The 26,692-nt window shown below is 47.5% G+C and overlaps 2 protein-coding genes across 2 annotated transcripts in view; both read right to left on the bottom strand.

Moving 5' to 3' along the window:
• LOC114806484 (thioredoxin domain-containing protein 15-like) overlaps window positions 1–5,687 on the bottom strand; it is a 15,756-nt gene extending 10,069 nt beyond the window's left edge. The window contains 1 exon segment of the mRNA XM_029051069.1: window positions 5,441–5,687. Within this exon segment, the coding sequence (XP_028906902.1) occupies window positions 5,441–5,687 (247 nt within the window).
• Window positions 5,688–7,389: 1,702 nt separating this feature from the next.
• TXNDC15 (thioredoxin domain containing 15) lies at window positions 7,390–25,640 on the bottom strand. Its single transcript, XM_029051656.2, has 5 exons — window positions 25,518–25,640; window positions 17,993–18,459; window positions 15,076–15,239; window positions 10,279–10,409; window positions 7,390–8,165 (listed from the first exon to the last, which is right to left on the bottom strand). Exons 1-5 carry the CDS (start codon window positions 25,579–25,581, stop codon window positions 7,969–7,971), a joined length of 1,023 nt encoding a protein of 340 aa, XP_028907489.1. The 5' UTR covers window positions 25,582–25,640; the 3' UTR covers window positions 7,390–7,968.
• Window positions 25,641–26,692: the final 1,052 nt, after the last annotated feature.

The following is a 26,692-nucleotide window of genomic DNA, read 5'->3' as shown; positions in this document are numbered from 1 at the left end:
AGAAACACTCGGGGCATGTCACTCCCATTCTTAAAAACCTCCAGTGGTTGCCTATCAACCTCCGCACAAAACAAAAACTTCTCATTCTAGGCTTCGAGGCTCTCCATCACCTTGCTCCTTCCTACCTCTCCTCCTTTCTCTCTTTCTACTGCCCAGCCTGCACGCTCTGCTCCTCTGCCACCCACCTCCTCACCGTCCATCGGTCTCACCTATCCCACTGTCGACCCCTGGGCCACGCCCTCCCGCGGTCCTGGAATGCCCTCCCTCCTCACCTCCACCAAACTAATTCTCTTCCCCTCTTCAAATCCCTACTTAAAGCTCACCTCCTCCAAGAGGCCTTCCCAGACTGAGCTTCCCCCTTTTCCCTCTGCTCCCTCTACCCCCCATTCACCTCTCCACAACTAAACCCTCTTCTCCCCGCTTTCCCTCTGCTCCTCCCCCTCTCCCGTCCCAACCCCTCAGCACTGTACTCGTCCGCTCAACTGTATATATCTTCATCACCCTATTTATTTTGTTTAATGAGATGTACATCACCCTGATTCTATTTGCTATTGTTTTCATCAGATGTTCTTCCCCTTGACTCTATTTATTGCCATTGTTCTTGTCTGTCTCCCCCGATTAGACTGTAAACCCATCAAAGGGCAAGAACTGTCTCTATCTGTTGCCAATTTGTTCATTCCAAGAGCTTAGTATGGTGCTCTGTACATAGTAAGCGCTCAATAAATGCTATTGAATTAAAATCGCCATTTTACAGATGAGGGAACTGAGATCCAGAGAGGTTAAGTGACTTGCCCACAGTCACACAGCTGACAAGTGGCAGAGCTGGGATTCAAACCCATGTCCTCTGACTCCCTCTTTCCATTGAGCCACAAGCCACGCTGTAATAATAACAAGGGTAACGGTTAAGCGTGTACTATGTGCCGAGCTCTGTACTGAGCGCTGGGGTAGATTTGAGGTAATGATGTTGTCCCGCCTGGGGTTCACAGTCCTAATCTCCATTTTACAGATGTGGGAACTGAGGCCCAGAGAAGTTAAGTGACTTGCCCATAGTCACATGGCCGATTTAGTGGCAGAGCCGGGATTAGAACTCACGACCTCTGATTCCCTAGCTCGGGCTCTTGCCACTGAGCCACACCGCATCAATGGTATTTACTGAGAGCTTGCTGCGCGCAGCCCTCTGTGCTGAGCGCTTGGGAGAGAATGCTTCAGCAGAGTTGGGAGATGTTCACTGCCCAGAATGAACTTCTAGTCTAGAGGGGGAGACAGACATTAGTCAAAGTAATTTATAATATATAATAATGACCATTACTGAGAAGCAGTGTGGCTTAATGGAAAGAGCACAGGTTTGGGAGTCTGAGGTTGTGGGTTCTAATCCCAGCCCCACCACTTGTCACTTGTGTAACTTTTGGCAAGTCACTTAACTTCTCTGGGCCTCAGTTCCCTCATCTGTAAAATGGAGATGAAGCCTGTGAGTTCAACATGAATCACCCCAGTTACTTTATATCTACGCTAGCGCTTAGAACAGTGCTTTGCACATAGTAAGTGCTTAACAAATGCCATCATTATTATTATTAAATAATCCATCATCTACTGTCAATTCTTAATGAAAAATTCCTATTTCATGTTGGGTTTCCCTGCCAATTTAGCACCAGATGAAATTTGGCCAAACTTGGGGAAAACCTTCTGAATAGCAAAAGACGCTAGAGGGTGAGCTTGCTGTGTGCAGGAATTGTCACAATATCCCCGCTGGATTATTGTGTCAGCCTTCTCTCTGATCTCCGTTACTCCTGTCTCTCCCCGCTCCAGTCTATTCTTCATTCCGCTGCCCGGCTCATCTTCCTGCAGAAACGTTCTGGGCATGTCACACCCCTCCTTAAAAACCTCCAGTGGTTGCCTATCAACCTCCACACGAAACAAAAACTTCTCATTCTAGGCTTCAAGTCTCTCCATCACATTGCCCCCTCCTACCTCTCCTCCCTTCTCTCTTTCTACTGCCCACCCCGCACGCTCCGCTCCTCTGCCACCCACCTCCTCACCGTCCCCCGTTCTCGCCTATCCCGCCGTCGACCCCTGGGCCACGTCCTCCCACGGTTCTGGAATGCCCTCCCTCCTCACCTCCGCCAAACTCTCTTCCCCTCTTCAAAGTCCTACTGAGAGCTCACCTCCTCCAAGAGGCCTTAATAATGTTGGCATTTGTTAAGCGCTATGTACAGAGCACTGTTCTAAGCGCTGGGGGAGATACAGGGTCATCAGGTTGTCCCACATGAGGTTCACAGTTAATCCCCATTTTACAGATGAGGTAACTGAGGCACAGAGAAGTTAAGTGACTTGCCCATAGTCACACAGCTGACAAGTGGCAGAGCCGGGATTCGAACCCATGACCTCTGACTCCGAAGCCCATGCTCTTTCCACTGAGCCACGCTGGCCTTCCCCTTTTCCCTCTGCTCCCCCTCCGCTCCTCTCCTTTCCCCCTTCGCCTCCCCTCAACTAAGTCCCCTTTCCCCCCCTTCCCTCTGCTCCTCCCCTTCTCCCTTCCCCTCCCTTCAGCACTGTGCTCATCTGCTCATTTGTATATATTTTTATTACTCCATTCATTTTGTTAATGAGATGTACATCCCCTTGATTCTATTTATTGCTATTGTTTTTGTCTGTCTCCCTCAATTAGACTGTAAGCCCATCAATGGGCAGGGATTGTCTCTGTTGCCGACTCATACATTCCAAGCACTTAGTACAGTGCTCTGCACATAGTAAGTGCTCAATAAATACTACTGAACGAATGAATGATTGTCACTGTTTATTGGTGTATTGTTCTTTCCCAAGTGCTTACTACAGCGCTTTGCACACAGTAAGCACTTAATACAATTAAATGAATGAATGAGTGAATGAATGATTGAATAGCACCATTATTATAATTGCACTCAAACTCTCCATTTTGTCTTCGAGGCCTTTTCAGGAAGGTGGTTCTTTGGGAAAACACCAGTTCAGAGGGCAACTGGAGAAAGTGTTGTGAACTTGAGAGCTTGGGTGATGAATCTGAGGAACGGGAACCAGAACGAGGAGGAGAATAGAGGATGAAAGAACTGCACAGTGAGGTGGAAACTGCACAGGCCTGGGAGTCAGAGGGCCTGGGTTTTTATCCTGGCTCTGCCGCTTGCCTGTTGTGTGACCTTGGACAAGTCACGTCATTTCTCTACGCCTCACTTTCTTCATCTCTCAAATGGGTATTAAATACCCGCTCACCCTTCCACTTATGCCCCATTTGGGGTAGGTGCTGTATCTAACCTCATTTATCTTAAATCTACCCCAAGACTTAGTATGCGGTAAGCACCTAGGAAATGCTACAACTAATATTATTACCCTTAGAACTCAGAGCCGCTATCCCATTCCGCAAGCACGAGTCAACAGGTATTCACTGAGCTCCCATCTCACACACGCACCTATTCTAGGCACCCAGGGAGCACATTAAAGAAGTCCCTGACTTCAGGCATCTTATGACTTGATCAATTCGCATCCTTAAACGCCTAGGCCATGCAGCAAGGCCTTTCGGAGGTTAGAGTAGTGCCATGGGAGGAAAGAATTCTGGGTGGAGAAGCGGCGAGGCCCAGTAGATAGAGCACGGGCCTAGGAGTTAAAAAGTCTGCTGTGTGATCTTGGGAAAGTCATTTCAACTTCTCTACGCCTAAGTTATTTCATCTGTAAAATGGGGACTAAGATTGCGAGCCCCATGTGGCACATGGACCAGGCCCAACCTGCTTCACTTCTATCTGCCCCAGGGCTTAGTAAAGTGCCTGGTGCATAGAAGTGCTTAGCAGATACCATTAAAAAAAGCAAGCTTGCAATCAGCAAGTCTCTGGGAGCACCTGTCTGCAACCACCTGTCCGGTATGACAGTAAAGGCCTAAGACTCCCTGACCTTCCGGCTTCCCTGTGGGGGTTCAACTTTTCTTCAGTGTGGTTTTATTTCTCTGAAACCGTTCAGGTCTCCCCCGCCCCTGAAGCCAGGCAGTCCACCGTGCCCCGGAACCTGCCCTCTACTACTACTAATTGTGAGATCTGTTAAATGCCAACTACCTGCCAAGTACTAAGCGCTGGGGTGGATCCAAGCAAATCAGGTCGGACACAGTCCCTGTCCCACATGGGGCTCACAGCCTCCAGCACCCCTTTTACAGATGATTTTACTTCTAGATCGTGAGTCCGCTGTGGACAGGGAGTGCCTACCTGTGGCCGAATTGTACTTCCCAAGCGTCTAGAGGAGTGCTCTCCGCACAGGAAGCGTTCGATCAATACGACTGAGTGAATGAATGAGGGGAGCGGGGCTCCGAGAAGTGAAGTGCCTTGGCCGAGGCCACACGGCGGACAAGTGTGGCAGGGCCGGGATTAGAAGCCTTGACCTTGTGACTCCCAGGCCCCGGCTCTCGGCAGGAGGCCGCGCTCGCCGCCGAAGGTGCGGCGGCCCAGCGGGCCCCGACCCCGGGGCCCCGACCCCCGGCCCCGCCTGGGGGAGTTAGGTCTCTCGGCGGGGACGGGGGAGAGGGGGTCCGGAGCTTATCACACCCTGACTTGAATCCTGAAGCAGCCTCCGCCCTGACTTCCCTGCCTCGACTCTCCCCACTCTCCGCTCCGTGTTTCCCGCTGGCCCCGGGATCGTTTTCCTCTAACACGGCCCTGGGCGCGGAGAGCGGTGCTTGGCACATAAGTAAGCGCTTAATTATAATAATAATAATAATGATAAATAATGTTGGTATTTAACGCTGACTACGTGCACAGCACTGTTCTAATTGCTGGGGTAGATACAGGGTAATGAGGTAATGAGCCTCGTGAGGCTCCCAGTCTTCATCCCCATTTAACAGATGAGGTCATTGAGGCCCAGGGAAGTGCAGTGACTTGCCCACAGTCACACAGCTGACAAGTGGCAGAGGGGGCTTCGAATCCATGACCTCCGACTCCCAAGCCCGGGCTCCTTCCACTGAGCCACGCTGCTTAACGAATAGCGCCGTCATTAAGCTTATGATCTCTCCCCACCCTATGACGACAAGGGGAGGGGGTGGTCTCTCGGGGTCGCCGCCGCCCTCCCACCTGTCCCGGGGCCGAGGGGAGGCCTGGGCTCACCATGACCGAGAGGCTCCTGGGCCGGCAGGGGGAAGCCGGCAGCCCGCCGACCCGCCCGCTGCCCCGCACCAGCAGCCGCACCCGCGACGCCGCCGTCGCCGCCGTCGCCGCCGCCGCCGCCGCCGCCGCCGCCATCGGGCCCGCCCCAGGCCCCGCCCAGGGCCGGCCACCGCTCTGCCGGAGCCCGGAGCGCGGAGCCCGGAGCCCGGCCTCCCCTCGGCCCCCGCTGCCTCCCCGGCCGGGGCCGGCCCGGTCGGGTCGGGGTCCCGGTCGGGGTCCCGGTCGGGGGTCCGGCGGCAGGCCCCGCGGAGGGCCGGCCCTTCAACGACCACCAGTTTGATTGACAGCGGGCCGCCACGGCCCCTCGCTCACCGGCCCCACCTGCCGGCCGCTGAGGAAGGCTGCCTCGGGCGGCGGCGGCGGCGGCGGCGGCGGCGGCGGCGGCGGCTCGGGAGGGTCCGGACCCGCTGGCCCCCGGCCCACGCCCCTCCCCACCCGGGGCGCCCCACGCCCCTCCCCACCCGGGGCGCCCCACGCCCCCGCCCCTGCACACAACGCCTCGGACCCATCAATAATCATGTTGGCATTTGCTAAGCGCTTACTATGTGCAGAGCACTCTTCTAGACGCTGGGGTAGCTACAGGGTCATCAGGTTGTCCCACGTGAGGCTGTCTTCATCCCCATTTTACAGATGAGGTAACTGAGGCAAAGAGAAGTGAAGTGACTCACCCAGTCACGCAGCTGACAGGTGGCAGAGGCGGGATTCGAACCCACGACCTCCGACTCCCCAGCCCGGGCTCTTTCCACTGAGCCACGCTATCAACTAATTCCCCAAGCAGGGCCAACTCCCGCCGAGAGCGCGGGCCTGGGAGACGGGCGGCCTGGGCTCCGACCCCGGCACCCGTCCGCTGCCTCACCTTGGCCAACTCACTTCCCTTCCTCGGCGCCTCGTCTGTAAAATGGGGATGAAAATCAGGACTCCCACGTGGGACGTGGGCTGTGCATTCGCTGTAGCTCGTTTTCGTTCATTCGGTCAGATCTGTTGAGTGCTTACTATGTGCAGGGCACTGGACTAAGCGCTGGGGAGAGGACAGCACAACAATAAACAGACGTGTTCCCGGCCCACAGACAGCCGATACAGTCTGTATCTTCCCCAGCTCTTAGGACAGTGCCTGGCATATAGTAAGCACTTAACAGATACCACTTAAAAACAACAAAAAAACAATACGGAGCTAGCCCCTTGAGGGTCAGTCCCTAGCTCTGGACTGCAGGTGACACGGTCAATGAGGCTCTAAGATTAAATTGCCCAAGGCAGTCGGTCGATCATATTTCGGGCACATTTACTGTGTGCAGGCATTCGTTTGTTCAATCGTACTTATTGAGCGCTTACTGGGTGCAGAGCACGGTACTAGGCATTTGGGAGAGTACGGTGTAACGGACACATTCCCTGCCCACAGTGAACTCGAGGCCACACGGAAGGAATGGAAGAAAAGGAAGAGGGCTTAAGGGAGGCCTCCTGGAGGAGATGTGCCTTGAGCATACCTGACTGCCTTGCTACTCTCAGAAGCGCCTAGGAGAGTGGTCTGTACTATTTACAGTCATTCACAACTAATGCTCACACTGCCAATTAAATCCAGTTCATCCCATTTCCTTCACTTTTAATGCAGTGATTCACACCTTCATCAGATCAGTAGTGTTTACTGAACACCCACTGTGTAGAGGACACAGTATTTCAAAGGTATGGTATTTGCTTTTTGCCACACGTTTACTTACGGAGCAAAGGCTGCCATTCACACGTGGCTCCTCTTAACCCCGCTCTTAACTCCATCAGATCTATTTTACAGCTGGATTGCTTTAACAATATTTGATTTAAAAGGCACTATTCCAGTATTCATTCTATACATTTCCTTTCACATGTGATATACAATGCTAGGGAATTAACCTGCAATGGAATTCTACCTACTGCTTTAAATATCGATAATAATACATTCTTCAATTTAAACTTCGAGGTTACTTTACAGCCAGAGGTCAAAGTCCAGTTGTTGAGGTGCCTCATTGGGACAGCTGGGGCCAAAATCAACACCTTAAAAACGCTAATTTTTTTGCTGAATTGTACTTTCCAAGAGCTCAGTACAGTGCTCTGCACACAGTAAGCACTCAAATACGACTGAATAAATCCTCTCTCCAATATTCCACTGGGCCTGATCCAACTAAAGTAACTACCCGAACAAAGCTCCACTCCGGTCCTCCTTTCATGGAAAAAAAAATTGTAAAGGCAAATATATTTTTATCAATTATTTATTATTTATATTATCAAATATGTCATATCAATAACACTTCATTGTCCCAGAAGAAAAGCCAACAGACAAAACAGCTGCTACCTGTGATGCCACAAGCAACACTTTCCTTAAGGCACCTAACGGATTGTGGCATTTGAAAGAGATTCCAAGATTAGAGATGACCAAAGATTTTTAAATCATAAGGAATTAAGGAATTTTTAGCATTATCACAAACTTTGAACCTCTGGAAGTTTAGACAGTCTAGGGACAGTATGTTTATTTTTTGCTCACTGATCAAGAATTATTTTTACTCCCCTAAAAATGCTTAAATCCATGTAATAAAATTAAAAAAAGCGCATCTACCAAATGAATCTTTTCACATCTGTTTACTCCATTACTAGCTTACACAATCCATGGATGACATATACATCCAGCATCTGAACAAAATGCTTGATCCTGTTAATCTGAAATAAATTATAAGCCCCCACCCCACTCCCTAACCCATCCCAGTGAAGGAAATTAAATGGAACTGCAGTGCAAACTCCTGAAATGTAAGCATAATGGTTTTTTTCCAGTCCATCCTTACTCCTGGTGTTCTTGCTCTTGTCCTGGAATAAGCCACCGAATGCTCTCCGTCCGAACAGTAGCGTACATGATAAAACTCACTAAAAATAACAGAGAAAACACCAGCAACCAATCCACACTTTTTGTTAAAGTACTGGGGAGAGGGCCTATTCGGTCATCTTCTGTCACTACCACGTCATTCTTGGCCTCTATTCCTGAAAGAAAAATCAACAGGTTAAATACACTTAAGAGAAAACTACTTTTCATTCTACCCATCAAAGTGGAATGACCCAGTGAATTGTCTACTGCTAAAACAATAGTATGGTTATTAGCTACCATCTTTCAGTAAAGGTATCAGGAAAATGACCTTCAGGCTCAGTTACCCTATAACATGGAAGGTAATGTTCTTAATGAACCACGCATTCTGGAAAACTCGCCCTAAATCACGCAGGTTTTGCCCGATGCCACGCAGTACCTCATCTGTAAAATGGGGATTAAGACAGTGAGCCCCACGTGGGCAACCTGATTATCTTGTATCTACCCCAGTGCCTTAGAACAGTGCTTGACACATAAAAAGTGCATAATACCATAATTATTATGATGATGATAAATACACAACTGCTGCTTCTGTCACCACAGCCAGCTGCACATTGTCAGAAGGATATTCCCTGATTTCCTCACATTGTTCTAGCTAAAAGATGCTTAGTTTTGGGAGAACAGAGTATTTTCTTAAGAGAATCTTTTTCACTATGACAATCATTTTATTATAGAGCTACTATAAAAAATGAATCTACCAACTCCTTTCATTTATGCACTTAGGATTGCAAAAGATCATCTCTTTTCAGCATTAGGTTTGGAAATGTCCACTATAATTTAAAAAGAGCTCGTTTGTACTCTAAGCACTTCCATACTGGAGAGCTCATGAGTCTTCCATTTCAGGTGGGTAGAGGCTGGTTTAGTCTCCACTTTAGACTCTCTCAACAACTCAGGAACACGCATTTCAATCACAGCGGGCTAACTCAGAAACTCATTTTTTCCTCAGTTAGAAAGTCCCTTTTGATTTAATCTCTGGGGCCTTTTTCAGAAAGGATCAAAAAAAGTCTGAGTCTCTTGTCTGAAAAACAAAACGTTCCATTCAATTAAATCGTATTTACTGAGTGTTTACTGTGTGTAAAGCACTGTACTAAGTGCTTGGGAGAGCACTGTATAATAAAAACAACAACACAATAGGGTTGGTAGTCACGTTTCCTGTCCTCAAGGAGCTTACAGCCTGTGCAGAAAGCCGCCCCCAGAATACTGGAAGAATGCCCCAGACTACCCAAGAAGTGTCATCGGAGACAGCCCCATCTTTGAGGGCAGAACTGGGGAGGAGTGTGGGTGTTGGAGACAAAAGAAGGGGCACTTGAAGGACACTGCTTTGCTCCTCTCCATTCCTCGGGCTTGAGACCACTGGCCAATACACCAGAGTGGGAGGGTCACGTGTGCCTACATCCAGTAAACAGCATTGCTCTGGACATCTTGAGCCAGCGACTTAGTCTTGGAGTAGTAATTATACTGGGGTGGGGCTCTCTTTCAGGAACCTCGGGTATGTTGTCGACCAAGGACGGTTGTCGACAACAAGGGAGATGGACAGACAAAATGGATTTACAATCAGTGGCAGCAGAATAAGGGACTAGATTGTCTCGTGAATGCCGGGAGGAAATGTCAGAAAAAATGAGTGATCATTTCGTAATTACCAGTAATTCATTTTAATTAGTTAAACTTAATTTTAGACAAGTGCAGGTAAAGATCTCTAAAACTCTATAAAAAGAATTGGGGCTGGGTATGATGACATACTCTTGACACTGAGGAGAGGAGAGGAGAAACAACCTCCCTCCTAATCTTTACTAGAAGCAGGACTCTCTAACAGGACTACCGGGTAGATGCCAAAGACAACAGCGACAGCAGAATCTCGGGGATCTAGAATCTCTCATCCAGTCCCCCCGCCCCCAAATGACAGTACACACCACACAAAAGGACCCTTCACGGTGGCTTTGTAAAGGCCCAGGACAAAGGCCCGAGGAGTGGAGACGGCGCCTAAACCTCAGCCCTTCTCTGGAATTCAGAAAGTCCCGTCTCGTTCGACAAGAGGGGAAAATCCGGCTCATTAAATGAAATGCTTAAGCTTTTCTACCACCAACCCTTGAGGGGTTATTTAGCAGGTTGGGGCTGACACCCGGAAACCTCAGGCCCTCGGAAGTACGATGCACTTTTCGGTGAGATCCAAATCTCGAGAAGACCGTGGTCTACCTGCAAAATGCGACAAATGAGGAGATCATTCCTGCATACCTGTTTGATTAAAAATGAAGGCTTTCAGAGTTTCGAGTGTTCGGTCGGTGTGATTAAATCTGGCCATTGGTTTGGCTCCTTGAAAGAGTAGGATGTTAGGTACAGCCACAGTACCAAACCTAGTAGACAAACTGTAAAAAGGAGGGGATTGGAAAAAATGATTAAGAAATGGTGACTTGCACATACAAAATACTTGCTTGATCACAAATCTATAGGAAAAAGAAAGGCTTCCAGGTTTCTGATTTATTTGGGGAGTTAACTCTCATATGAACTTATGTACGTATCTCTAATTTATTTATCTGTATTGATGTCTAGCTCCCCTCTCTAAACTGTAAGCTCGATGTGCACAGGGAGTGTCTGTTTATTGTTGTACTATAAACTCCCAAGCGCTTAGAACAGAGCTCTGCACACAGTAAGCACTCAATAAATATGACTGAATGAATGAATATGAACCCAGCAGCCAGCTCCAGCAATCAATCCATCAATGATATTTATTGAGCACTTACTAGGCGCAGAGCATTATACTAAGAACTTTCCAACTGAACCTTACTACTTACCAAAATTCAAGAGAACACTGCGCTGCCAACCCTGGAAAAATCAATTATATGCAAAAATATTGGAAATCTAAGCAGTGGAGCAAGAAATGGACAAGTATTCTAGTAAGTACCTGAGCAGGACTAGGAAAAATAAAGGAGATTTAGCTTACACTCTCTGAGAGAACTCCTTAATTATATCCAGAGAGAGAAAGGGAGAGACGAAGCACCTTACCTCATTTTGGGCATGTCAGCCACTAGGAGAGTGCCCTGAATTTATGTATAAACAAGTTTTCTTCTGCAGCGCTCCCAGGACTTAATGTCAATTATCTCAACTACATCCCTGTGAGCTAAGGTGGGGCAGTTATCCCCATTTTATGGTCAGGGAAACTGAGCAATAGAGAAGTTAAACAATTTGCCTCCGGTCAGTCAGCAATCTAGCGTTAGATCCACAACTAGAATTTGAGTTTTGGGGTTTTGTCCTGTATTCTCTTCTCAGCCTACGCTAACTCCTGATAATCCCTCGACTGCCATACTCTGAACCAAGAGCATTTAGTAAGCAATGATAATGGGTGACATACTGTCCTAAGCCCTGAGAAAGAATACTGGGAAGATGCAGATGTAATTCCGGGTGCATAAGGGAAACTAGTTCCTTCTCGGATGCTAATGTTCAATGCATCAATAGTATTTATTGAGGACCTGCTATGGGCAGAGCACTATAGTAAGCACTTGGTGCAGAGTACAGTGGAATCAGTAGAAATGATTCCTGTCTTCAAGGATTTCACAATCTGGCAGGGGAGATGGACATTAAAATAAACTACTGATAGGAGGAGGAAGGAAAAGGGAAAATGTACAAGAGTTCATGCTTAAGTAATAGGGTATGGAAAATGCATATTACTACCAAGACCCAACTGGCACACTTTGCTCTGTACCTCGATCTCGTCAGTCACACCACTGACCCTTTGCACGTGTCCTCCCTCTGGCCCGGAACCCCCGACTCCTCCATAACTGACAAACCATCACTCTCCCCACCTTCAAAGCCCTCCTAAAAATTACATCTCCTTTAAGCGGTCTTCCCTGGCTAAGCCCTCATGTTTCCCACCTGCTGTCCCCTCTGTATCACCTATGCATTTGGATCTGTACCCCTCAAGCACTCGATATTCACCCCATCTTCAGCCCCACAGAACCAGGTACATATCCTTTACACTCGGCCGTTTCCCTTTTTGGATTAATATCTATCACCTCCTCTAGATAAGCTCCTCGAGGGCACAGTTCATGTCTACCAACTCTTACTATATTGTACTTTCTCATGCCCTGTGTATAGTGTTCCGCACACAGTAAGCATTCAATAAAAACCACTGACTGATTGCATATGTGAATGCTAAGGGATTTGGGTTCATTTTTTAATGGCATGTTAAGCGCTTACTATGTGCCAAACACGGCATTAAGCACTAGGGTGGACACAAGACTCTGAGTAGTTAAATGGTGACGCAGAAATGTCCAAGTGAAAGTTGAGGGACTAAATTTGGGAAGATGATAAATTAATCAAGGGAAGACCACTGGAGTTATGATTTTAGAAAAGTTTTGAAGAAGGGGAGGGCCTAGCTGCGACTGGCTGATAGAAAAGGAGAGGGAGTTCCAGGCATTGGGTAGATGTGAGCAAGAGGTTGGTGGCTGGAGAGGAAAGACTGAGGCACAGTTAAATAGGCTATCTTGAGAGGAATCAGGGGTGCAAAACTAAGGTGTAGTGTGAGCAAAGTGAATAAGTAGGAAGGAGAGAGGAGACTGAGTGCCTTCAAGTCAATGGTCAGAAGTTTCTGCCAGATGTAGAGAAAACAAGGCCAACTATTTGAGGTTTTTGAGGGCAGAATGGCATCTTAGAAAACTGAGAGAAGTATGGAGTGGGGCGGGGAGAGATGGGAAGTTGATGCAGCAGTCAAGCCAGTATATGACGAGAACCTGGACCAGTGGGGTGGCCGTTTGGATGGAGAGGAAGGGGTGGATCTTAGAAATGTTGTGGAGGAAAAACTGCCAGGATTTGGCAAACGGCTGACTAAGGGACTCAAAATCAAGGATGATGCCATGGCGGTGGAAAGAGCAGGGACCTGGGAATCACAGGATCTGGGTTCTCCTCTCGGCTCCACCACTCGCCTGCTGTGTGTGACCCTGGGCAACTCACTTTATTGTGCCTCAGTTCCTTCAATTGTAAAATGGGAATTCAATACCTGTTCTTCTTCCTACTTAAACAGTGAGAAGCAGTGTGGCCTGGAGAAAAGAACATGGGCCTCGGAGTTGGAGGACCTGGATTCTACTCCTGCCTCTGTCAATGTGCTTGCTGGGTGACCTTGGACAAGTCACTTCTCTGTGCCTTAGTGTCCTCAACTGTAAAATAGAGATTAAATACCTGTTGTCCCTTCTACTTAGACTGTGTGCCCCATTTGGGCCAGGGACTTTGTCTGACCTAATTAACTTGTACCTACCCTAGTGCTTAGAATAGTGTTTGACGCAGAGTAGCGCTTAACAAATATAATGAAACAGACAACTGTAAGCCTAATGTGGGACATGATTATCCTATATCCGCCCCAGCACTTAGTTCAGTGCTTGACACACAGTAATCACTTCCCAAATACCACGATTACTTACACAGGAAAACAACAAGATCTAGTGTAAAGAACACGCATCAGGGAGTCAGAGGACCTAGGTTCTAATCTCAGTTCTGCTATGTACTTGCTGTGTGACCTTGGGAAAGTCACTTAATTTCTCTGTACCACAGTTCCTTCATCGGCAAATTGGGAATTCAATACCTGTTCTTCCCCCCAGCTTAGACTCCGAGTCCCACTTGCGACCTGATTATCTCATATCTACTCCAGTGTTTCATACATTGCTTGGCAATGTACATTTACTAGTAGTATAATAGTTATAACATTTACTATTATTATTATCAGGCTCTCCAGGACAACCCAATCAATATACACTGACAATCAATCACTCTCCCCTACTTCAAAGCCTTTTCGAGGGCACATCTCCTCCAAGAGGCCCCCTTTTCCTCTTCTCCCACTCCCTTCTGCATCGCCCTGACATGCTCCCTTTGTTCATCCCCTGTTCCAGCCCCACAGTGCTTATGTTCAAATCTGTAATTTATTTAATGTCTGTCTCCCCCCACTAGACTGTAAGCTCGTCGTGCGCAGGGAATGTGTCTGTTTACTGTTGTATCCTACTCTCCCAAGTGCTTAGTACAGTGCTCTGCACACAGTAAGTGCTCAATAAATACAACTGAATGAATGAATGAATGAATGAATGAATGAATGAATGAATGAATACACTTGGTGTCCTCCACAGATTTAACGAACACCTATTTCGTAATGGAACCACTATTCCATCAACTGCAAAAATGGACCTGCGCTGGGCCTCGGGACGACTCCGGGGAAACACCAATGATTAGGCAAGAATGAGTAAGTACATAATAATTCATAACGCATAAATAACGCTATGCAAGATTACACGGGAAACGAGTTCGGAGGGAAAACTGCCAACACGGCCAAGTCATTTTTCCAAATTGTGCAAGCCCAGTTTTGGAAAGGAGTTAACGAGACCAGTTAGTCAGGATCTGGAAGACTGAAATACTGCCCCTATTATAAAGGGGTAGCAGGATCATTTACTAAATGGGTTCTTTTCACCATTACTTAGAACAGTGCTCGGCACATAGTAAGCGCTTAACAAATACCATCATTATTAATATGCTTCATTTAACGAGCCTAAAAAAAATCACCTGGACATTAAGTGAAGTTTGGATTTTTTTTTTTAAGTGTTGGGAGAAAAATGATGACAGGAGAGAAGCAAAGGGGAGAGCTAGCTAAATATGGGTTCAGAAAGCTCATTTAGTGGGGACTTCTCAAAACGTCACGGGCGTTAATTGCAGTACACTTTTTTATCCGGCTGACTGGGGCAGACTAGGCTGCCTGCCAACTTGCTAACAGTCATCACAGCATCCCAGGGCTGGAAGAGACCTTAACTAATGAGCTCCTCTCCCTGCCTTCAGGCAGGATTATACAGGTACCATCCAGATGAGGAGATGATCCATCCTTTCTTACAGACCTCCAGAGGAGAATGCACAGGCACTAAACAATCCTACCAAGGCCTTCTGACGTAAATCCCTCCCGCTGCAACTTTTAACCTTCATTCCTCTAGCTCTGCCCTCAGGGGTGTTGCCCTTCCCCGGCGATGACAACAATGAGGCCACTTGGAAGTCATTAACGATAAATACCTGCTGTGCTGAGAAGCATCCAGGGCCAGAAAATAAAGGGCCGGAAACGCCCGGGGCAAAGAGTTAAAGTGCGGGGCCAAGTTAGCAGAAAAGCGACACCAAGGTGTGTAAAACAGGACCAGTGTACAGTCGCTGCCATTTGGATTTAGAAATTCCATCAGGTCCTGTGACAGAGGAAAAAAACGTTCATTACTAATCGGCTCTGAGGGACAGGGACCATGTCTAATATCCTCCCAGTGCTTAGCTCAGTGCTCTGCACTGTGCTTAATGAGTACTATCATTGCTACGGAAAATGATCCACTGTACAGTGGAAATCAGATTTCCCTCGGTATAATCCAATCGCTTAGCTGCTGAACTCTTAAATTAATGAATGACTATCTCCTGAGCCGCGGCGGGGAAGTTGGGGGGCATCCTCATCATCACCAGTGGTACATGCTGTGCACCTGGCAGCGGCGGTACGTGGAAGAATAAAACATGCCCTTCCTCTGGCCTGGGATGCCCTCCCTCCTCACATCCACCAAACTAGCACACTTCCCCTCTTCAAAGCCCTACTGAAAGCTCACCTCCTCCAGGAGGCCCTCCCAGACTGAGCCCCCCATTTCCTCTGCTCCTCCTCTCCTCCCCATCGTCCCGACTCCCTCCCTCTGCTCTACCCTCCTCGCTGCCCCACAGTTCTTATGTATATATGTACATATTATCCTATTTATTTTATAGATGATGTGTAAATATCTATAATTCTATTTATTTATATTGATGTTATAGATCCCTACTTGTTCTGTTGTCCGTCTCCACCCTTCTAGACTGTGAGCCCACTGTTGGGTAGGGATTGTCTCTATTGGTTGCCGAATTGTACCTTCCAAGCGCTTAGTACGGCGCTCTGCACACAGCACTCAATAAAAACAGCTGAATGAATGAAATGCAAGCCAAGACTCAGATGCCCCACCCTCCAGAGATTTACAATCTAACGAGGCAGACACACAAAAACTGCTGTATTTTTCAAGGTCCTTCCTTACGCAATAATGGCATGTTGAGCTCTTACTGTGTGTCAAGCATTGTACTGAGCCTGGGGTAGGTACAAGATAATCAGGTTGGAGAGTCACTCATTTATTGAGTGCTTACTGTGTGCAGAGCACTGTACTAAGCGTGTGGGAGAATACAACACAACAATAAACAGATACATTCCCTATCCACCAGAAGCTCTCTGTTCTGTCTGAAGCTCACTACCTGCGTAAGGGGGAGAACAGGTATTGAATTCCCCTTTTACAGATGAGGAAGCTGAGGCACAGAGGAGCTAAATGACTTGCCAAGGTCATTAAGGCACAGAGGAGTTAGGTGACTTGCCGAGGTCATTCAGCTGGCAAATAACAGAGCTGAGATTAGAACCCAGGTCCTCTGACTCCCAGGCCCATGTTCTTTTAACTTGACCACACTACTACTCTTTTCAGCCCAAAGTCAGAAACTTGGGAAGGGCAGGGATGGGAGCCAGGTTCAGAGAGGGGAAGAGCTGATCGACTCCATGGAGCTGGCACCTAGACTAACGACGACATTAGAAAAAATGACACAGATTTAGAATTGTCTCAATTCAGATCCTCGAGACAAAGGCAGAAATAACACTTTGGAAATGCTAGCTGGGCTGAGAACTAAATAGTCCAGACATCATTACTTCTCCCTTAATCTATTAATTCCCCGTCAACAAGGAGAGAAGCAGTGTGGCCTAGTGGAGAGAGCACGGGCCTGGGACTCTGAGGGCCTGAGTTTTAATCCCAGCTCTACACACTGCCTGTTGGGTGACCTTAGGCAAATCACTTCACTTCTCTGAGCCTCAGCTTCCTCAGTGGTAAAATAGGGATTTAATACCTGTTCTGCCTCCCCTTTTAGACTAGAAGCCCTATGTGGGACAGGGACTGTATTTAGCCTGATTCTCATATATCTACCCTAGTGCTTAGCATAGTACTTGGCAAAGAGAACTTAACAAATACAACTGACAAATCCCAAAGACAGTTTCAGTTTTCTTAATAATAACTGTGGTATTTGTTAAGCACTTACTAAGTGCCAGGCGTTTTACTAGGTGCCGGGGTACATATGAGATAATAGGGTTGGACACAATCCCTCTTTCACAGAGCTCACAGTCTTAATCCCCATTTTACAGATGAGGGAACTGAGGCACAGCGAAGTTAAGTGACTTGCCCAAGATCACAGAAAAGTCAAGTGGCGGAGCCGGGATTAGAACCCAGGTCCTTCTGTCTCCCAGGCCTGTGGTCTATCCACTAGGCCACATTGCTTCTCTAATTAACCCTCTCTTGCTTTCCTTGCAATTGCCATGAAAGACTGGGAGCCCATCACCGGGCAGGGATTGTCTCTATCTGTTGCCGAATTGTACATTCCAAGTGCCTTGTACAGTGCTCTGCACATAGTAAGCGCTCAATAAATACTACTGAATGAAAAAATACTATTGAATGAAGACCTAGAGAATCACCAAGTGCTTGTTTCTACACAAAATCTACAGGAAGCAGTGTGGCCTAGTGGAAAGAGCATGTGCCTTGGAGTTAAAGGGCCTGGGTTCTAATCCAAGTTCTGCCACTGGCTTGCTGTGTCATTTTGGGCAAGCCCCTTCACTTCTCTGTGCCTCAATTTCCTCATCTGTAAAACAGGAATTAAATCTTACTCCTTCCTGCTAAGACTGTGTCCAACACGATTATCTTGTATCCACCCCAGTGGCTTAGAACAGTGCTTGACACATAAGAAGTACTTTAAGTATCATAACAACAGTAATAATACATTTGAAAAAATACCACCAAAATGTAAAATAATTTCTGCATGTAAATTCAGGGCAGGACAAATAAACATCCTCTGGTGACGATGACAAAGGAAGTGAAAACAGACAAAAAGGGACAACATGGAAAAAATTGCTACTTACTTGTGAAATATTTAATATTTGGAGAGTGAAATTTTCCATTCCTGTAACGTTTCTCTCATCACAGTTCACTTTGGGAGTTTTCAAGCTCTCGGTACCATTAGACTCTTCGACGGGCGATGGATCGCCGTGCACTGTTGCTAGGGCTAAATTATATTCTTCTCCTTTTTCTGGAACTTCTGTTCTGGATTCAGATGAAGAAAACAGGTTCTCCCTGCTCTCACATTCAGAGCTGTGCACTCCCGCCTCACAAGTGCCAACGCTGAGCTCTGAGCTCTGCCTGTCCGATGCCTCTCCTGGAATCATCGACAAGAGCTCCAGATGATCGCTGTTGGCTTCGCTGCCCATCATGGCATCAGCTATTTCCGCCATCTTGTACCGAACTGTCTCCCTGGGCTGCTCTTCACCACTTGAGTAGGCAGGTCGTTTTGTCTGCCTCTGCTGCTCAGACAAGGAAATCTCATTTTCATCTGCAAAGTGGAAATTAAAAAAAACCAAAAAACCACGAATGCAAGAGCATTCAGAACAAACTGAAAGGGCCTCATGTGGGACATGGACTGTGACCAGGCGGATTGTTTTGTATCTACCCCAGCACTTAATACAGAGTCCGGAACATAGTAAGTGTTTAACGAGTACCATTATATTATATATATATATATATATATATATATATATATATATATATATATACATATATTTCTTTTTAACATAAGAATGCTCCCGACGGCATCCTCAAAACATTTTTGTTTGCTGCACCCACAATTCCTCTTTCACACAGGCAGTGTGGCCTGGTGGAAAATGCACGGCTCGAGAGTCTTCTACTCTTGGTTCCACCACTTGCCTGTTGTATGACTTTGGGCACGTCACTTAATGTCTCTGCGCCTGCTACCTCATCGGTAAAATAAGGATACAGTACCTGTTCTCCCTCCTCCTTCAACTGAGAATCCCACATGGGATAGGGATTGTCTGACTTAATTCCATTGTATCTACCCAGCATTTAGCACAGTGCTTGGCACACTGTAAGCACTTAACACTATTATTATTCTTGACTAGGCCAAGGCTCCTCGATCATTTACAAACAAGAAACTCACAGCACTTATCTACATATCTATTATATACTATAAATTATTCCTATCACCATCTTTCTCCCCCTTCAAAATGAAAAATCATTGTAGGCAGGGAAAGTGTTTTCAAATTCTGTTGTACTGTACTCTCCCAAACACTTAATACATTGCTCTGCACACAATAGGGGCTCAATAAATACCACTGATGATGATGATGATGATGAGACTCATATATGTATGCACACACACAAGCATAGAGAGTTGTTTTGGGGGTTGAGGAAGACCCCATTAATGATGAAATTCTCTTAAGGCCGGGTGTGCGAGGGCGGGGAGGGGGAGAGGCTGACAAGATACAGGATCCACAGTGCAGATCTCATATGAGCCACCAACCGATGGTAAACACTTTAACCACTTTTCGTATAATTATGTTTGGCTCTCAGACTGTGAGTCCGGTTTGGGACAGAAATGTATCCACTTTGTTATGCTGGATCTTCCTCAGCGCTTAGTGTAGTGATTGGCATACTATTAATGCCTAGTACCTTAATCAATAAATATATTAGATATTTCAAACCGGTTTGACTTGTGAAGGTAAACTTTTCTTTTCTTAACTCTGAGTTAAAATGCCAAAAACCATAGTTATGGCTGTCACTTGGACTCTGCGACTTTGACTGCTGATCAGTTGATAATATCAATCAATGGTACGTACTGTGCATTTACTGTGGGCAGAGCACTGTACTACATGCTTGGGAGAGCACAATATAACAGTTGGTAGACAAGTCGCTTGTGCATAACTAGAAGCAGTGAGGCCTAATGGGTAGAGCTTGGGCTGGGAAGTCAGAAGGATCTGGGTTCTAATCCCGGCTCTGCCACTTCTCTGCTGTGTGATCTTGGGCAAGTCACTTAAAGTTTCTTGTGCCTGAGTTACCTCATCTGTAAAATGGGGATTAAGACTGTGAGCCCCATGCGGGACAAGGTCTGTGTCCAACCTGTGTAATATGTTTGTACCTCAGCACTTAGTACAGTGCCTGGCACATAGTAAGTGTTTAACAAATACCGTTTTAAAAAACAAAACCTCAGGTCAGTCTAGGGGCGGATGCAGACATTAATGCAAATAAATTGCAGAAATGTACACAAATTACTGTGGGGCTGAGGGTGGGGTGAAGAAAGGGTGCAAATCAAGTGCAAGGCAACACAGAAGGGAGAGAAGAGGAAATGAGGGCTTAGAGAAGGCCTCTTGGAGATGTGCTTTTAATAAGGCTTTTGAAGGTGGGGAGAGTGATAGTCTGTCAGAAATGAAGGGAGGGAATTCCAGGCCACAGACAGGACGTGGGCAAGAGGTCCGGGGTGAGATAGATGAGATTGAGCTATAGTGAGTAAATTGGCATTGGAGGAGCGAAGTGTGTGAGCTGGGTTGTACTAGAAAATCAAGAAGGTGAGGTAGAAGGGGGCAAGATAATTGAGTATTTTAAAACCGATAAGGAATCTGATGTGAAAGTGGACGGACAACGACTGGAGGTTCTTGAGGAGTGGGGAAACAAGGCCATTATGGTTTTGTAGAAATATAATCTGGGGAGCAGAGTGAAGTATAGACCAAAGTGGGGAGACAGAGGAGGCAGGGAGGTCACAAAGGAAACTGATGCAATAATCAAAAGGGACAGGATATATGCTCGGATTAATACGGCAGCCGCTTGGCTGGAGAGGAAAGGATGGATTTTAGCGGTTATGAAGGTTGGATTTGGTGACAGACTGAATATACAGGCTGAATGAGGGAAATGAGTGAAGGATAATGCCAAGGTTATGGGCTCATGAGGTAGGGAGGATGGTGGTGCTGTCTATAGTGATGGAAAAGTCAGTGGAGGATAGGGTTAGAGTGGGAAGATGAAGAAACCTGTTTTGGACATGTTAAGTCTGAGGTGTCAGCGGGACATTCAAGTAGAGATGTCCTAAAGGCAGAAAGAAATGTGAGACTGCAGAGGAGGAGAGAGATCTGAGTTGGACATGTAGATTTGGGAATCATCCACATAGAGATGGTAGTTGAAGCCATAGGAGCTGGGATTTCACCAAGGGTGTAGAAGAAGAATAGAAGGGGGCCCAGAACTGAGCCTTAAGGGACCTCCACAGTTATGGGGTGGGAGGAAGAGCCTGTGAAAGAGACTGAGCGGCCAGAGAGATAGGAGAACCAGAAGAGGACAGTGTCTGTGAAGCCGAAGTTGGATAACGTTTCCAGGTGAAAGTGGTCCACAGTGACGAAAGCATCTGAGGGGTTTAGGATGGAGTTGAGGCCGTTGGACTTGAAGGAGGAGGCCTTTGAGAGAGCTGTTTTGTTGGAGTGAATGGGACAGAAGTCAGATTGGAGGACGTCAAGAGGAGAACTGGAGGAGAGGAAGTGGAGGCTGCAAGCGTAGACAACTCACTCAAGGAGTTTGGACTCTTGACTGTAAACTCCTTGTAGCCAGGGAACATGTCTACCAACACTGTTGTAATAGTCTCTCCCAAGTGCTTAGTACAGTGCTCCACACACAGTACGCACTCAATAAATACCACTGATTCAATGGAACAGGAAACATCTGACAACTGCAAGCATGTGGAAACACGGATTTTTTTTTTCCATATTTCAGAGAAGGCTAGGCACTTACAGATTCAGACATGATTTGAAATGACGTGGCTGACAATTTAAAAATCCTTAAAAAATTTTCATCTTGGTTTTCAGCCAAAATGCCAATTCAACCTGAGCATATTTAATGTTTTGGTCTAAGAACCAAATACTTTCAGAGATGTCATTTCCCCTACTCCCTCTCCTGTGTCTCTTCTGCACTTGGATCTGTCCCCTTTAAGTACTTCATTTCCCCACCCTCAGCCCCACAGCATCTATGTATACATCTGTAATTTCATTTTTGTCTCTCCCTTTAGACTTTCCCTTGAAGTGTCTACCAACTAACTCTGTGGTATTGTACTCACCCAAGTACAGTGCTTAGTTTAGTGGTTTGCACACCACTGAGATCCCTCTGCCACAGCACTTGTTTGACAGTCTCGCAAAGGATGTGTCGGCTTTCCACCTTGTCTTTTGTTGTGTTATTGGTCAATGTGCTCCCTAAATGCGAGGATTCTGCCATCACGTTTAGTTCTGGATTGCCAACCTAAATTCTTGATTCTACATCAGGCTTCCCTCATGGTGGCTGATATCAGCATCACCTTGGAGGATTCGGTGAAGCAGCTTTTGCTCATCTGTTTGTCTAGGGTTTAGACCTTTGATGGGGTCCCATGCACACAGCAATTCCTGACTCTCCCTGGGACCCTGGATGATACTCAAACTTTGAGTTGGAAGTGTTTCCCTGTTGTGAAGAAACATATTCTAACAACCACAACCAAATCTTTTGTGGTATCTTTAAGCAAAAGGTTAACTGAATGAAATGGAGCCTACTACGCATCCCTGCTATACTCCACTGTGGATGGGGAATGGGCTGAACAGGGCATCCTTCACTCTGAGCAAAAATCAGCCATGCCATCATGAAGTCTCAGGGCTTAGATGAATTTTTCAGAGTAGCCAAAATTGCTAAAAAAAATTTCCAGAGCCCCAGATCTACCAATGTAAACAAAATGGGCACTTAGTAGGCCTTTAATAAATGCCACTGATGAGACATGGAAGTAAAGTTTCCTTTCCCATGTCTTTCAGACATAGACTAAAACCCATCATCACTGTCCACCTTCAACTTTCTTTGGCCAGAGAGAGGATTTTTGGCTTGAATAGGATTCTTGTTCTGAATTAAGTTTTCTACCAGCACAATTCAATGAAATATAGGTCAGACCTGAAGACTTGAAGAATTTAAGTGTTTACTCAGATCATCAATATTGCCTGTTTTCACTATGGATTTGAGACAGAACATTGTTAGGAAATTAGGGAACATTTACCCAACCTTCTATCCAGATATTTAAGGTCAAAAGAAAAGATTGTGTTCAGGTGGGACACATGGGTCAAATTGTGTGTACAGACTGTAAACCCCTGGTGGACAAAGACTGTGTCCACAAACTCTTTTTTAATGCTATTTGTTATGTGCTTACTATCTGTCAGGCACTGTACTAAGCATTGGGAGAGATACAAGCTAATCATGTTGGATACAGTCCATGTCCCTCATCTCCATTTTACAGATGAGGTAACTCAGGCACAGAAAAATGAAGTGACTTGCCCAAGGTCACACAGCAGGTCCTTCAGACTCCCAGGCCCATGCTCTATCCACTAGGCCTTGCGGCTTCTCCAAACTCCACTGTACTTTTGCAGCACATGGTACAGTGCTCTGCTTAGAGCTCACCTCCTCCAAGAGGGCTTCCCAGACTGAGCTTCCCCTTTTCCCTCTGCTCCCTCTGCTGCCTCTCTACCCCCCCTTCACCTCCCCTCAGCTAAGCCCTCTTTTCCCCCCTTTCCCTCTGCTCCTCCCCCTCCTCTCAGCACTGTGCTCATCCACTCAATTGTATATATTTTCATTACCCTATTTATTTTGTTAATGAGATGTACATCACCTTGATTCTATTTATTGCTATTGTTTTAATGAGATGTACATCCCCTTGATTCTATTTATTGCTATTGTTTTTGTCTGTCTCCCCAGATTAGACTGTAAACCCATTAATGGGCAGGAACTCTCTATCTGTTGCTTATTTGTACATTCCAAGCGATTAGTTCAGTGCTCTGCACATAGTATGCGCTCAATAAATACTATTGAATGAATGAATGCACTCAGGAAGTGCCCAAGAAATATTGATTCCTTTCTAGAATCCACATTTTCCTTAGTATACAATTACCCAGGACTGTAACCAAGTGAAACTCTGCTCCCATTCCCAACTCAGCCACTGCCCTGACTGCATCCTTTCAGAATGGGTCAGAGTTTACAAAATATTTACAGGATCATAACAGCTCTGCAAAGAGGAGCCCTCAAATATCTAAAATAAATTGTCCTTCGGTTTCAAGATGATCCTACTGATGCAGATTTTTTTATTTATGGTCACTGTTCTACGCATTGTGGTGGATCCAAGGTAATTGGGTTGGGCAAAGTCCCTATCCCAGATGGGGCTCACAGTCTTAATCCTCATTTTACAGATGAGGCAACTGGGGCCCAGAGAAGTGAAGTGACTTGCCCACGGTCACACAGCAGACATGGGGTGAAGTCCTTCTGACTCTCAGGCCCGAAGGTTGCTTCTTGTGTATCCATGGGGGGCGGAGGGGGAGGAGGGCAGAGGATCCCTTGCCAATTGGGCCTGCCAAAGCAGCCTGGTGCCCCTTCTTTTCTGGGGTGAGCACTGTGGGGACCCCACCAGGCCCTCTGAGCGTCTCTTTCCCGCTTGCACTGACACTCACTGGAGGCACAGGGGCCCCTGGAGCCGGGGGGGGCTTCGACAAAGCCCTGTGCGACCCCCAAATGACACCAAGTCTCTAAATCCGCTGCCGAACCCCGACTTGGGCACTGACTTGAGCGCTCTGTCCCCACCGGCCTGACCGGGCCCCGTCCGGGCAATGACAGACACCGCATCCTCTGTAAATCGATCCGTGGGATGGTTGGAGGCCTGATTCGGTGCAGAGCAAGCTTAGTGGAAAGAGCCCGGACTTGGGAGTCAGAGGTCGTGGGTTCTAATCCCAGCTCGGCCACTCGTCAGCTGGGTGACTCTGGGCAAGTCACTTCACTTTTCTGTGGCTCGGTGACCTCATCTGTATCGTGGGGATGAAGACTGTGAGCCACATGTGGGACACCCTCATTAGCTTGCATCTACCCCAGCACTTGGGGCTTGGCACATAGTAAGCAATTAACAAATATCATTATTATTATTATTACCAAACACTAATAATAATAATAATAATAATGTTGGTATTTGTTAAGCGCTTACTATGTGCCGAGCACTGTTCTAAGCGCTGGGGTAGACACAGGGGAATCAGGTTGTCCCACGTGGGGCTCACAGTCTTCATCCCCATTTTACAGATGAGGGAACTGAGGCACCGAGAAGTTAAGTGACTTGCCCAAAGTCACACAGCTGACAAGTGGCAGAGCCGGGGTTCGAACCCATGACCTCTGACTCCAAAGCCCGTGCTCTTTTCCACTGAGCCACTGGTAAAGCAGCCTGGCCTGGTGGATGAAGGCCGGGCCTGGGAGTCGGAAGGACCTGGGTTCTAATTCCGGCTCCACCGCTTGTCTGCTGGGTGACTTTGGGCAAGTCACTTCACTTCTCCACACCTCGGTTCCCTCATCTGGAAAGTGGGGATCGGGACTGCGTCCAACCCGATTGGCTTGTGTCTACCCCGGCGCTGAGAACAGCGCTTGACGCACAGTAAGGGCTTAACAAATACCGTCATTATTATCATTATTATTAATTATTCCTATGCCAGGAGGGCAGAATTAGCGGCCACGCCCCCTGCCCACGACGAGCTACGGGAGGGGAGGCCAGCTGGGTCCCTCCCCTCCGCGCGCCCCCGCCCCACTCACCCACGGGCCCTCTGATGGCGGGACACAGGGCCCAGAGCAGCAGCTGGAGGCCAAAGGGCCCCATGGCGGGCCGGGCCGGGCCAAACCGGGCCAAACCGGGCCAAACCGGGCCAAACCGGAGCGGAGCGGCGCGGCGCGGCGCCGTCGGGGCGCGACAGCGCCGGGCCCCGACAGCGCGGGCCCAGGGCAAAGGGCGGAAGGGGCGGCCGTAGGTGACGCGGGAGCGAGCACGCACCCGGGAGCGAGCCCGCACCCGGGAGCGAGCCCGGCCGGCCGCTGAGGGCGCGCGCACGCACCCTCGGCCACCATCTTGGATTCGGGCGACGTCACAGGCGGGCGTCCTCAGGGGCCATTTCGGGTGCGGGCAAAGGCCCAGCTTCGTGTTGGCCGCAACCCTTGGGGGCTCCGGTCGGTTCAAATCCATCGTATTGATTCATTCGATCGTATTTATTCAGGACTTACTATGTGCAGAGCACTGGACTAAGCGCTTGGAATGGACAATTCGGCAACAGATAGAGACCATCCCTGCCCAGTGACGGGCTCACGGTCTAAACGATTTAGCGCCAACGGCGTGCAGGGCGCTGTGTTAAGCGCTTGGGAGAGTATAACAACGATAAACGGACACACTCCCTGCCCTCCAAACCGCTTGGGTTTTCAGCCCGTTCAGGCCGCGAAGCACTGCACTGCCGAACTCAGACTCTGATCCGCTCACCTCCTCCAAGAGGCCTTCCCAGACTGAGCTCCCCTTTTCCCTCCGCTCCCTCTACCCCCGCCCTCTTCACCTCTCCGCAGCTAAACCCTTTTCTCCCCCCTTTTCCTCTGCTCCTCCCCCTCTCCCGTCCCATCCCCTCAGCACTGTACTCGTCCGCTCAACTGTATATATCTTCATTACCCTATTTATTTTGTTAATGAGATGTACATCGCCCTGATTCTATTTATTTGCTATTGTTTTAATGAGATGTTCTTCCCCTCGATTCTATTTATTGCCATTGTACTTGTCTGTCCGTCTCCCCCGATTAGACTGTAAGCCCGTCAAAGGACAGGGACTGTCTCTATCTGTTGCCGATTTGTACATTCCAAGCGCTTAGTGCAGTGCTCTGCACATAGTAAGCGCTCAATAAATACCAGTGAATGAATGAATGAATGAATGAATGATGAGCTCATTCAATCCTTCA

Source organism: Ornithorhynchus anatinus, chromosome X1 (genome assembly GCF_004115215.2).
Source record: "Ornithorhynchus anatinus isolate Pmale09 chromosome X1, mOrnAna1.pri.v4, whole genome shotgun sequence".
Lineage (NCBI taxonomy): Eukaryota > Metazoa > Chordata > Mammalia > Monotremata > Ornithorhynchidae > Ornithorhynchus > Ornithorhynchus anatinus.
Note: the sequence above shows the minus strand (reverse complement) of the source record. Positions and strands in the feature narration are given on the sequence as shown.

What these genes read in the sequence shown, in the direction of transcription:
- TXNDC15 (XM_029051656.2), bottom strand. Translation starts at nt 25,581, where the DNA reads ATGGGGCCCTTTGGCCTCCAGCTGCTGCTCTGGGCCCTGTGTCCCGCC. An exon ending in CGCCATCAGAGGGCCCGTGG is followed by an intron (nt 18,460 to 25,517) that starts GTGAGTGGGGCG and finishes TCCACTTTGCAG; the next exon opens with ATGAAAATGAGATTTCCTTG. An exon ending in AAATATTAAATATTTCACAA is followed by an intron (nt 15,240 to 17,992) that starts GTAAGTAGCAAT and finishes CCTCTGTCACAG; the next exon opens with GACCTGATGGAATTTCTAAA.